Genomic DNA, 13534 nt, shown 5'->3' on the forward strand with positions numbered 1-13534 from the left:
GGTCACACAAGCAGCAGCGCAGCCCGGACGCCGCAGCGGCCCGAGGTGTCCCCGGTGGGTCCCTTTCCACGTCAGCGGCGTGTGCCGAGTTCCCGAGGCACGGCCCCGCGGAGGGGGCAGCGGGGGCGGTTCGGGCCCGGCCCTCCAGCCGTGCTCGGGGCAGGGGTTCGAGGCCCGGCGGCGGGAGGGGCCGGGCCGGGCCGCGGCGGCCGCACTACAAGTCCCGTGAGGCGGCGCGGGCCGAGGCGGGTCCTGCGCGGCGGGCTCGGCGGCGTCGGCTGCGGGGCGAGGCGATGCCGGCGGCGGGCGCGGAGGGGGAGGAGGGCGCGGCGGGGGCCGGCGGCGGCTCGGCGGGGGAGCAGCCCGCCCCCCCCAAGCTCTGCGGGTACCTGCAGAAGCTGTCGGGCAAGGGCCCCCTGCGCGGCTTCCGCAGCCGCTGGTTCGTGTTCGACCCGCGCCGCTGCTACCTCTACTACTTCAAGGGGCCGCAGGAGGCGCTGCCCCTGGGGCACCTCGACATCGCCTCCGCCTGCTTCAGCTACCACCAGCCCGAGGCCGGCGCCGCCGCCGCGGGGGACGAGGCCGCCGCGTTCGAGGTGCACAGTCCCGGCGGGGCCGTGGCCGTGCTCAAGGTAGGCCCGGGGGCCCGGCCCCCTCCCCAGAGCGCCCCCGAAGCCGGGCCGCCCTCCGCTGCCTTTCCAGTATCTTTTTTTAAGTCAAAAAGCGTTACCGCGCAAACCTAGAGTAGATACGAGGCTATCCCTAGCGGTCCGCTTCCCTCCCCCGCCCCGTGTCGTTTTAAAAGTGCTTTTCTGAGGGGACGAACATTGTTCCCGCTGCAGCAGGACCGAGTAGCTTCTGTGCGAACAGGATTTCCAAGGAGATGCGGTGACTTGTGGGGTTGGAAGCTGGGAGGGAGCGGTTGGGTTTCACTTTTGGGGTGTTTATGGTGAAAAGCTGGTGTGTGCAGAAGTCTTCATCTGGTCTGCTCTGGGAGGAAGGAAGAGGAGGGAGGAGAATTGTTTCCTAATAGGAGCAGAGGCTGCTTATCACATTGTCTGTGCAGGGACTCGGGCTTTCGTGGGCCGAGAGGTAAATGTTTGGTTTGCATATCTTGCTTTCATTGTCACGGCCGGGAAAAAAAACCCAAGGGAACTATTTCCACTCAATAGACTATCCATTATTTTTTATTGCTATTAAGGCACCTATTTCCCACAAGGAGTGTTGTTGTGCATTGAGTGTGAGTTGTCATGTGAACTATGTTCTTTAGCAAGATATTAAATATTAAATATTAAGTACAATCATTGAAGTTACTAAAGTAAAATAAACTTCTTATTGAATATCGGAAAAGATCTTTCTTATGCACTTACTTAACAGCGGAGTTTTGAGCAGTAATAAATGCTGAGGTTCTAGAACATGATTGTATAAATAAAGCTCATCAATGTTCTGGTTTGATAAGTATAAATGTTTGTTAAGACAAAGAATCGTTAACATACGTTGCTAAATAAGCAAGTTGTTTAACTGGAAAACTAGGATGATGGTGATTTTAAGTATATGTGGTTAAAGAGAAGCAGTATAATCAATAGTCTTGCGTGCAGTTGAGTGTAAAAAGTATGGGTTGTTTTGTATAGCTGTAATAAGGTTTTTTTTACTTTCCAAGAATCTGCCCTTTTAGCCTGAGTTTTTCCGTTACAGAAATTAAAACTGCACACTTGGTGTGAGCTTTGATTTTTTTGATAGTTTGAGGTTTGTTTTTAATTAGTATCTAGTGATTATTTTAATGTGGGAATCTCCAGGAAAATCCATAATCTGTGTTTGGTTTTGAGGATTCTTTTTTCAATACGACAGCCTTTGTTGGGAAATAGTATATACCACTTGTGTAGTAAGTTACTAGTGTGTCAAACAGTGCTCTAGCAGCAGCCTCGGGTGTTTTCTGCAGTCATGAAGATACTTAATACCAATGCACAAGCATAATGAACAGGGGGTTTCCTTGTCATGGGGTTTTTTTTGGTATCTTAGTCTGTGGTGTTACTGTTCTGCCCATATGTCTTGTATTCATTTTATTCCTACACTCTCTGGGAAAGAACCTGCATGGACTGGAGTTATCTTAATGCTTCGCTTATGGGGGTTGAGAAAAGGTGCCAGTTAAGGAAGTCAAGGTCATCGCTGTTATAAGCAGAAAAAAAATAACTATTTTCTACCTCTCCTATTGTTCCGATGCTTGCCCTACAGCGTCCGTAAAAGTGCTGCTACATTAGAGGTGTTTGTATAACAAATAAAGGATTAGTGACAATCTTAAGGGATATTGCAGGACCCGCTGGCCTTCTGTGTGACTCACCAAGGCATAAGGCTTTTGCAGCTGGATTTCATTTCCTTCTACCCAACGTGATAGTGCTTTAAGGCCTTTAAAACATCTTTCAGCTGGATTAAGTAGAAATAGAATGAAGATTGAATTAAAAATGTTAAATTAAAAACCAAAAGCAAAAACAAAACAAAAAAACACAAAACAAAACACAACAACCCCCACAAAAAAACCATAACCAAACCAAATCAACACTAAAAAGCCCCAACCAAATAACAAAAAAATGCAACTAACCCCCCCACACACACACTGACTGACCCAGCATCTGCTGAAATCAAATGTGATTTAGTCTATCAAGAAAACATTACACACAGAGCACGAGGAATAAAGTCAAGTCAAATGCAGCCTTCACACTGTAACTCACATGCCTTGTTTTCCTCAATTTGCAGCCTGGTCAAAATTTCCAGATCCCATGATCTACTCTTTCCTATTCAGCATTATAAGCTGAGGAGAGCAATGAGAAATAAGCAATTAGAATTCCAGATTGGAATGATGGTGCTGTTGAGGAATGCATTATTTCTTCATAATGCCTCAGTTTTTTGTTAATGTAATGATTTCATCATCTGGGCTGCTCAGTCTGTGTCATTTAATGGTAGCAGAGGACTGCGTGACATACTTGGGGTTTATTTCTCAGTTCAATAACAATTCCAGGAAAAAGATATACTGTAGCCTTTACAGTAAATAAAGCAAATTGTTCGTAATTTAGAAATGTAGATAACCAACCTCACACTTGCATGATTGTGGCTTTTCTGTATATTTCCAACAGTTAAAGTACGTTAGAAGAAGCTAAGTGTGTGTAAAAAGATTTTTGATTTAAAATATGCAACAGGTACCATCACTTCGGGTAAAGAACAGAGCAAACTGGACTGAATAGATTATGTTTGTGAATAGTGGTGAATTGGGAGTGGAACAGAAATCGCACAGTTTCCTTAAAGAAAACACCTCTTCTGGGATATTGGATTTGGGAGCCCAGATCCTTGAAATTACTGGACACTGAACTTGCCGAAATCAGAATTATTAGGAGCTTCTACTCTAATTTGTCACTAATCTCGTAAGGATGTGGCAGTGATTAATAATGGGGTGCTTGAGCTTAAGTGCCTTAGGACCTCCTAACACCGTTAGAGCCCGACTCAACTTGGAGGGAAGCTCGACAGCGAAGGTGATTTGTTTTCTGAGCTGATCCTATTTTTGTTGTTATTCTTCTTTTAATTTTATTGGTTGGTGGTTACAACGCTTTAAGTAAAAATCAAGTTACCCTCCAGAAAAAGCCGTCTGGCTCCAAATTTGCCGTTTGAGCGCAGCAGGATTAACAAATCTGCAGAAATGCAAACTTTCTAGTGATGTTGCCTTTTACAAAAAAGCTTGAGGGAGAGTTTGTGTTCAGAAAAGGATTGTGGCAAGAATTTTCGTGAGTTTCCTCCAAATGGCACATCTGCTTGTTGCATTTCCTTGGACTCTTCCTGAAAGCGTTTGCTATTGGCATCCGTGTTCCAGCACTGGGGCCAGGTAGAGTACGCCAGGGGGTGCTTGTTTTCCCCAAATGATTCTTGTGTTTGTGTGATGTGTGCATTGGAAGGTGGCGGTTCCTGCAGCATCCTTAGCGGGACAGTATCGGGGCATGGTTTTAAGTAAACAATATTTTTCCATCGTTTATATTGAAAAACATGTGGGACTGAGTCTCTCCACTTACAATGTCGTTTGTTGCTATTGTTGCCTGTAAGTTTGCAATAATAATACCTTATCTTGCACTGGTTCAGATGGCATTTATGGTGGCTTTTCTTCTCGCGGAAATGCCTCAGTTAAAACGTGACTGGCTAAAGTTCTTTCTTGCTGCAGAGCCATGCAATAGTTTAGTACAAATAAGATTTTTTGTGTGAAATATAATTGGTGCTGTACGTAGTAAAATGTTCTGTCTCTCATGGTGAGCACTGGCCAAAGACTTAAGAGAAGTCATGAGAAATGGAGCAAGCATGGAAATGTTCTTTTCTTTGACAGGTCAAGTGAGTTAAGAAAGTGTTTTCCATTTTGTCTTTTGTTTAGGAGGAGGGAAAGAGGGAGCCTTAAAATATTCTAGGTGTGGTTTTAGAAAAAAAGCCAATTTCAAACAACAAGCCTCAAAGATTAATTTTGTTTAAACAAAACTCAGCAGATTCTCAGGATACTCTTTTGCTTGTAAATTAAATAATTAAGATGCCTACAGAAACTCAGCAGAAACTGTTCAAAGGGAGCGGAAAAGAGAAGCAAGGCTGTGTATGGGAAGGGAAGAAGGCAAAGTAATGGGCGGGTGCAGCAGCAGGGTGCTGAGCAGTTCTTGGGAAAACTACTTAAAATAGGGGAGTGAGAAACTTGTACTGCTTTGCTTTACTCTTACGCTGAAGGATCAGAACTACAAACTGGCCCTATGCGTAACAACGACATCACGTGTAAAGTGAGGATGCGGATGTGCTGCTCAGCAGCGAACAAGTGCAACTGGGAATTTAAAAGCAACAAGCAGGAGCAACTCCAATAAAACCAGTCAATGGTTTTTTAAAGACTTTTGAGGAAAGGATAATGGGACAAATTGTGAAAAAGGCTCATTAAGTTGAACTGGTCATGGACAGAATTTAATTGTAGGTATAACTGAGGTTGCCTCATGAGCTGTGTTGTGGTAGCAAAGAGAACCATGTAAGTCCTGCACCCCGTGCTAGGGGAAACTCTTTGAAGTCTTGGTGGCTCCTGCTGGAGCACAGTGAAGCACTGCTTTACATGGGCAAGTCTAGCTAAAGGGAAGGTAGGCTCTCACATTTACCAGAAATGAAGACTTGCCACTGGATGAACTCCAAAGGAAATACTTTTGCGCTAGAAATAGAAAGGGGGGACATTTACTCTTTGCAAAAAGTGGCTGAAGTGTGCAGACTTCAAGCCTGCTGCTGTGCTCATTCCAAAACTGCCTGTCATAGCTGTGTGGATTGACGTTTCCCAGTGTCCAGTTCTTCGACACTTTCCGAGGAACCTCACAGACACTTCTAAACTATTATTTTCCCATGTCTATTTTATGAGGGAAGTGTTTTTCTCCAGTTTCCTGTGAGAAGAGGAGAGTAAATATATGAAACTGATTTCCTTTTCAGATTAGAAAGGTCTTTCTTTCATATCTTTACCAACCGAGAAAAGTGAACCTGCAGTGTCCTCTTTGACCACTCTTTGGTTTATTTCACTAATTGATTTGATTTTTGAATGTTTACTTGATATATGTATGTTATGTCTTCTGTGTATGATGTACAGATTGGAACTGGAGCAGCAGCTCTGGGAGTAATTGCCTGTTTTCTGGCTCATTTCCTCGCACAGTGCTTGGGAGGTGTTTGTCGTAGGGTGTTGTGGATGTGAAAGTTCATGTGGGTACAAAAAGCCGAATTGTAAAATAAAATCCCTCTCTGATTGTTAAACATGAAGATTGCTGAGCCAGAGGGAGCACCCTGGGGAAGCATCGGTTCTTGTTTGCTGTATTGCTTATGCTCTGTCTTGTAATTAGCTGCTCTTAGGGTCAAAACGTGATGGGAAATGGATCATCAGCTTGAGTAGATAAAAAGTGTTCTCATCACAAAAACGAAGACAAGTCTGCGTGCTGTTTATGTGCTTTGTACGGCAATTACTGCAGCTCCTTCATAAGGAAATGTGTATTTCTGGTTGCTCTTCACTCTTTTACAGCCATGCCCTGCCCAGGTACCCTCTGCAGGTGTGATAAACAGAGCACGAAGCTCTTTGAAGTTAAGTTGTCTGTAAAGAGCAGACACAGTCATTTGCCCAAGTGATGAGAGTTTTTAGTTGGTAATGGCACCAAGCGCTTTGGGAGGAGGGAGGGAAAAGACTGGCCAAGAGGTAAGTGCCAAAGGGTGTAGGTGAGCGTCTATTCTAAGTGTCACCCTTTGGTTCCCAGACACACCATGTTCTAGTGCCAGGTGCTTGTTCTGCACTGGTGGCTGAGTGCTGTCATAAAAATGACTTTTCCAAGAGCAATGTCAGTTACTATCACTTAGTTCCCTGTTGATTACTGTAGATTGTCATTTGCCATGCTTGAAATGACTTGTGCCGCTGTGATTCTGAAGCTTGAAGATGTTTGAATTCTTGCTCACTTATTGCATGCTCATGTTAATGACTGTAGGTTTGTAGATTAAATATTCACGTAGGTTGGTTTGTTTTAAATACAACCTTTCTATAGAAGATGGTTAGCTAATGGGATCATCAAGCAATACAGTATGTAGATTGAGTCATTAAAGTAGGAGGCATTACAATGCGTTGTTAATTTGTTGGTTTCTGATGGTAATCAAGGAAGTAGAAAAGAAAATGAGAGTCTTCCTGAATGTATATGGGACTTCGTTTCCCATAATACAGATCCACAGTTATATATCTCAACAACTCTTTGTGTGTGAAATAAAAGATGCTGCCATGTTTTCTAATATTTAAGTGTAAAATGTGAGAAAAAAAATGCATATGACTACTTCTAATGGAAAATGGATTTGGCGTGAAGGTCAGGAATGTGTAAATGTGCACAGGATGCACTGAGGACACAGGTGGTTATTTCTTTTAAATCGTATTGCTTTTGGGTGGCGATACCTTGCTTGTCGGCTAATTATCCATATTGGGCTTTTTGAGTTGCGTTTGGAATGACTGTATTCATGCACTGCAGACACGCAGTGATCCTTGGGGTTTGTGTTGCAGGCTGCGACCCGTCAGGATATGACGTACTGGCTCCAGGAGCTCCAGCAGAAGAGGTGGGAATATTGCAACAACCTTGACGCGGCAAAAAGGGACAGCCGGACCTCCCCTACACCGAGTGACTTTTCCAAAGGTCTCGTTGCCAAAGACAATCCTGGTAGGTTGAATATTTGAGTGAAAACAGATCACGTGTTTCTAGTCGCTGTTAGCGAGTTCAAGGCGCATGGCGCTGGGATAGAGAACAGTCTTATGAGGTTTATTTTTTTGCATCTTGTTATCAGGTGACACTGTGTAAACTTTGCATATCCTGAGATGTGAACCCCAGTTTTTAATGGGAACAGGTATATAACAGTCCGCCTTGATGATCTTGAGGGTCTCTTCCAACCAAAATTATTCTATGATTCTATATTTTGTATTCTGAATGACTGTACTTTGTCCCTGAAGAAGTGTGGTCTGGTGGAGCTATCTGACTGTGATAAAAATATTCTGCCTTTTAAAACTGGAAAGAGAGTTTGCACTGATGATACATAAGGGAAACTCAGTTTCTGTAACACCTTCAGCCAGGCAAAATGTGATTTTTAGACTAGGGCCAGTTATAAAAATGTATCAGTGTATTATACAAAGTTATTCTGTGTTTTTTACTACGTTGCTCAGGCACTTCTGAATTGTTATATTGCCATGTCATTACAGAAGTGGATTCCTTCCTGGTTTCTGTTATCCGTAAATAAGGCTGAGTAAAATCCTGTTCTGTGCCAAATTAGACATGTTAGTAAAGCTCTCTTGGGTTTAAACAGAGCCTTGTGGTGAGACATATTTCATCAGCAGATTGCGTATTTGGTTGACTTCTGGTTCATACTGTGTAACCAGAAATGTGAAGCCATCCTCCTCCCTGCCCCCAGCACAGATCCCGAGCTGCAGAATCGGCCTCTAACCCAGTTCACTGCTTTCGTTTGAGATGGATCTGCTGGTGGCCGCTCGCTCACCGCAGCTGCCTGGGAGCGTGTGCCTCCGCAGGGCTCAGCTCCGTGTTTGGGCTGCAGCAGCCCGGCAGCGAGTTGCTACGTGGAGAAATGTGCAGCTCTGTGCCTTGGTCTGGCACCGCTGCTGGTCTCACATCTCCTTATGCTGATGCAGAGACTGCGACTGGCACGAAACCTCTTTCTTCACATTAGTTTTTGCCCAATGTAGCTTCCCAAAGGGATTTACTGCAGGGACAGCTGAGTGCCGGGATTAACCCACCAGAATTGTCGGGAAGGCAAACGGGTGTTTTGAGACCACCTTTCTGGCAGCAGAGGATCTGCTTAGCAGGTTCTCAAACCATATGCTGCAAGAATAAGTGTGGTGTTGTGCAAAGATCTAACAGCTTGAAGGTGCTGGAAAGGGGAAAAGGATTTTGCTCTTTCAAAGCTTTGCCTTTCCGTTTTTAGCCTCTTATTCCCTGCTGTGTAGTCTACCTTTTTGCGTTTTGTGGTGTCTATCTGACCCAGTACTGAGTTGGTTGAGTTCAAAAGTTAGCAAAAAAACCCAAAAAGGATGTGTGTGGTTGTGTGTGTGTTTGGTTTGGTTTGTTTCAATTTTATTTTCCTGCTGGACTGATGAGTGGAATATATTTACTATGCAATCAGGTGGTTTCCAGAGCTGGTGGAAGCGAGGGAACAAGGCATAGTGGCCAAGAATGGGAAGGCAGAGGAAAGCAGTAGGCAGGGCTGCCCTCTTTTGGCAGCAAAGTGTTGGATCAGGTCAACTATAATAAGCAGCTTGGCCCCAGATCTCTGTCTGTTCTTGTTTCTGCTGCTTCCCCCAGAGCTCAGGTACAACGTGAAGTGAACCTGCTGTCTGTGCGGTCTGTGTAGATACTGTTCCCTCACTCCTGTGTTGCATCAGACCTAGCAGTCGTAATCCAGTCACTTTAGACCATCGATCTGACGTTTTCCTGTCTCTGTCAATTGCTAGGGGTGTGCTGGATCAGCAAGCTGACGTGATTTATTTATTTTTTTATTACTGTTATTGAACCCAGAGCAAGATACATCAAGATAAAACACATGGGCTGAGCAGCCCCGTCCCTTGCAGGGCCAGCCTGCAGTTAAACCGCGTTGCTGAGCTGTATCTGCTGTGCAGTGCAGACCTCTGACCATCAGCTGGCTGGTGCTAGCAGGGCATCAGGTACAACCTAGTCCTGGCAAATCCTGCAGCTAGAAGATGAAACAAGCTCTAAGTATGAAAGCAGAATGTTAGCATTCCAGCCTGGTTTTGGGTCCCTGTAAGTTTTTGGTGCAGGGTTGTTTTTTTTTTTGGAGGAGGAGGTGTTTCTATTTTTTTTTAGTTGAAACCTATTCTGTTATCTTTCCCCTTTTAGACAGTGTGTTGGTTTTCCTCTTTTAGACAGTGAATCTGATGAAAAAAATTAGTTTTTATCTGATGTATCATGGCTGAATTTTGTTCATCTCAAACAGCCAGGGTCCAGAAGAATCTGGAATTTAGTTTGTCTGATAAGGCACCGAAGAAGTTTCTATCAGCACTATTCATAAAATAAGGCAATGTAGTTTCTACTTACATTAGAAAGATGATATACTTCTGTTTCAGATACCATTTTCAAGGGCTTGAGGGATTTGTAGCCTCAATGATCTTTTATATTTGCTATCACAAAATGTTTTGTCTTTGTACTTCTGATCTTCAGTATGGGCTAAATAACGTAACCATCTGCTGAGTAATTGGAGGCTGCAGCTTGCTTAAAGATGGTCTCACTGCTGCTGCCAAGTAAACCTCCGAACAAAGACTGAAAGGCTCACCAGTGATAAAACAGGGTACCGTGATTTCTCAGGGTTTTTCCCTTCCAGCAGGGAATAATTTAAGTCAGAAACCCATCCAGTGTGTTACTTACCAATGTAACTGCTGAAACAAGTCTGAGCATGTTCTCAAAATGTTTTGATCCACTTCAGTACTTTGTGAATGATACAGAGAAGAGTCTGAAAATTACATTTGGGCTTGTTTTTAACTCGCCTGTTCAGGGGTTTTGTAGAAGGCCACCTTATGCCTCTCTATAAAGCTTTTGCTATTCATAGAGTATTCCATACTCTGCATTTCCTATTCCTGCTGGAGGAGGGGTGAACGGAAACACTGAGGTACCATATATACCACAGATTCTACAGTGCGTGTCACTTTTAGAATGAAGCACCCCCTGAAAGTTGGGTCACAGTATTTTTATGACCCTATTCCTGAGTTCTGATAGACCTGAACTTGTTTCACAAGGTGGTTTTGTGTATTAATATAATTAATCCACTTTAATTTTTGCGTCTTTATAGCTGCTTAAGCTAGGTGAATCAATATCGGCCCATTGAGATTGTAAGTCACTCATGAAATGTTTCATGAGCATCACATAAGCCCTGTTATCAGGAGTATGGGGCTGCAGTGAGAGTTCACTGAGGAAAACACTTTACTATTTTTAAAGTTCATTTGAACAGAACATTTTGTAAAGTTATGTTGCAATTTAAAATAAAAACCTAACTACGTTACTAGCAGACTCAGTAGTATATGACTTTATGTAGCCACTATTATTTTACTTATCGAAAGTTTTGCCTATTTTTCTCTCCTTCTCTCTTTTTTTTTTAATAGATGTGAGTACCCTCAGTCAAAATGCCTCAGCAGAGAGAGCTAGAAATATTCTAGCTGTGGAGACGTCTCCTACTGACCTGGTGGGGGAACAAGCAGCCTCCCAACCTGCACCAGTCCATCCAAGTGCCATCAATTTCTCGCTTAAGCAATGGAGTACCGAAATCAAGTAAGTTGGCGATGTGGGAGAAGGAGTTATCGTAGTTGCTGGCAGAGATATTTCCTGCTGAAAGATGAAAACTAAAACAATAGAAATCATTCTTTATTTTCTTCTTAAAAAAATAAAAAGCACATTGCGCAGATTTAAAATCAATATAGTTTGAATTCCTGAGCAAAAATGTGGCAGACCCCTTCTGAAAAACAACAAACCTGTATCTTACCCCTCGTGCTTAATGAGTTTACTCTTTTATTAATTGCTTTAAGGAAAGCAGCCCTACTGGTTTTCAGCTCTCCTGTGTACGGTTCCTTTCGAAATGTTTCCACGCTTTGCTCTGCCCACATAGTGGAATCTTCTGCGTCTACTCCAAGATCACAAAGCAGTTACAAAGCGGAGGCGTAGCTTTGCTTAACTAGACCACATCCCTCTCGAGCTGCGAGTAAAACGTTGTTCTTAGGTTTCATCAGCGGTGCTGAGTTAAACAGATTCCTTTTCAAGCTTTCCTGTTAAGCAGAGAGAGCTGAGGGGTTACAAAGTGTTATCGTGGTGTGTCTTGTTTTTTTCTTTATGGCTGGATTAAGAAATATGTAAATCCTGTTACTACGTGTCCTGTTTAAACTGGTAGTCTCATGTGGTTTCTTGGGTTTGCATAGCCACTTTGCTTTGATAGAACTTAAATTTAGTCATAATAGAAGGAAAATAACATGAAACAACTTCTGTCAGGTGAATTCCTATATACTTGAAAGAGTGTTTCTAACTTTTTAAAAATTTGCTCGATTCTTTTTTAAATTTTATTTTATTTTAAATTTTTCCTGAGTTGCATATGATGTGCTTTGGGACAATATAGCTGGAAGGGCAGCATCAGGGGAAAGTTCTCCGTGCTGCCTGGTTGGCCCATGTTAATGTTTTGTTGTAACGGAGCAGAAAGGCAAGAGTGGGGTGGTGGGTTGGGAGGCCCTTTTGGATGGAGGGAAATGTGTGTGGTGGCACTGGCGCAGCAGATATCGTAGCATGACATTCAGGAGTTGGCCTCTCTCTGTATAGCTCTGCTTCTGATGGCTTGGGGTCATCAAATGATCTTGAGTGTATAATACGGGTTACTTTCTGCTTAAGGTTTGAAGAGTAAGAAGAGAGAATGTGGGTGAGTGAGTGAAAGCATCTTTGTGGGCCTCTGTCTTACACAGACTACAAAATGCTGAGATGCTACATATATTTCCAACTTCATACCTAAAATATTAAACTGATTCAAATGGATTGATGTAGAATCTCCTTCTGTAGTTGAACTCAGACTTTACAATTCTGAGCTACATTAATACTTGTGGACATTAGTGTAGACTTCAACATTTCTGACTGCATGGTGCTTGTGGGGGAAGCTGGGTAGGGTGATCTCATCCTGCTCGTGAAACGTATTGTTCTTCTATAGAGTTATCTGTCTGGACTTTAGCCATTGCCTCTGAAATGGCCTTGCAGACGATTGGCAACGTTCCACCGTAGGAAAGGAGAGCCGCTCAGGAGTCTGTCGTCAGCGGTTCAGCTACAGCAGGTCTCTGGGATGAGCCCAAGCTTGACATTAATCCAGAACACGAACCTATAACACACATGCGTGTTGACTGCATGCTGTTGTGTTTAATGCTTGGCAGCTGTCCTAAAATTCCAAGCTACAATAACTGATCAATAAAGAGATGCTGCTTCTAAGTCTTAATTTTGTTTTGTTTGTTTGTTTTTTTCCCCACTGACAAAACAAGGATAAAACACACACAAGACCATAGTGGTCTCCTAGATATCAATATCCTGTTAAAGCCAAATAATTATTTAGTTCTTGAAGCATAACACTATTGATAGCGGGTTGCTATTTAGTAGGATATGCTTTATTTTCTTTGAGCTTTTATTTGGTGTTGGTTTTGTCTGTGTTTTAGCTGAGTTTTGGTTTGCACTGTTTCAAATGCAGTGGTTGTCTTGAAATCCCTGTATAAAAAGAATGCGAAATGGAGACATCTTTGTCACTTCTCCTGATGTCTTTTTCACAGAAATTCAATGTCCTCTTTAAGAAAAGGAAATAATGAAAACCGCAAAAGCATATTTTATACCACCGAAGAGTGGGAATTGCTGGACCCAACCCCAAAAGACTTGGAGGACTCGATGGCCCTGGAAGAGAAGAGAAAACCTGTGGCAGAAGGAAGTAAAGGTACAAGCGGGAGGAGGGAAGGGCAGCATACGCCTTAACCTTCTTTACTATAGTGTACTGTGCTGTGGGCATCTCCAGGAAATAAGGGAAAACTTAGATTTTCTTCGTAAACCACATCTAGAGCTCTGTAAATGATTTTTTAAAAAAATGTCTTCTTTACAATGTGTTTAGCATCCCCTGCCATTCAGATAAAATAGAATCAGCTTGAAGCCGCCTTGTCCACTGTTCCAGGTCCCTTCAGCATGTTGCCAGTATTTTATAGCTCCTCAAGAGCACTTCAGCTGCCATCCAACTGAGTAATCTGTTAGAAAACATCCTTCTCCCTGAAAACACTCCCGTGGTTATAGAGATGGTGGTGAAACCTTACACCGAATGCCTCTTACAAGAGCAGTACGCTGTGATATCAGTGATGGTTTTGCTCTGATCACTTCTGAGCTGTTAATTATTTGAAGCAAAGTTGACTTTGCTGTAGTTAGGGGTACCTTTTATATTCTGTAATGTAAAGTTCTCTTCTTGTCTTATTGCACAA

At 43.1% G+C, this 13534-nt stretch overlaps 1 protein-coding gene across 2 annotated transcripts in view; it reads left to right on the forward strand.

Annotated features, from left to right (window-relative positions):
* Positions 1-293: 293 nt before the first annotated feature.
* TBC1D2B (TBC1 domain family member 2B) overlaps positions 294-13534 on the forward strand; it is a gene marked incomplete at its 5' end in the record, with an annotated part of 38665 nt that continues 25424 nt past the window's right edge. For both annotated transcript variants that reach the window (XM_080350858.1, XM_080350857.1), the window contains 4 exons: positions 294-632; positions 7058-7211; positions 10667-10832; positions 12848-13005. In XM_080350858.1, coding sequence (XP_080206984.1) covers positions 294-632; positions 7058-7211; positions 10667-10832; positions 12848-13005 — 817 coding nt within the window. The remainder of the gene's footprint in view (positions 633-7057; positions 7212-10666; positions 10833-12847; positions 13006-13534) is intronic.

This window comes from Nesoenas mayeri, assembly GCF_963082525.1.
Source record: "Nesoenas mayeri genome assembly, chromosome: 11".
Classification (NCBI taxonomy): Eukaryota; Metazoa; Chordata; class Aves; order Columbiformes; family Columbidae; genus Nesoenas; species Nesoenas mayeri.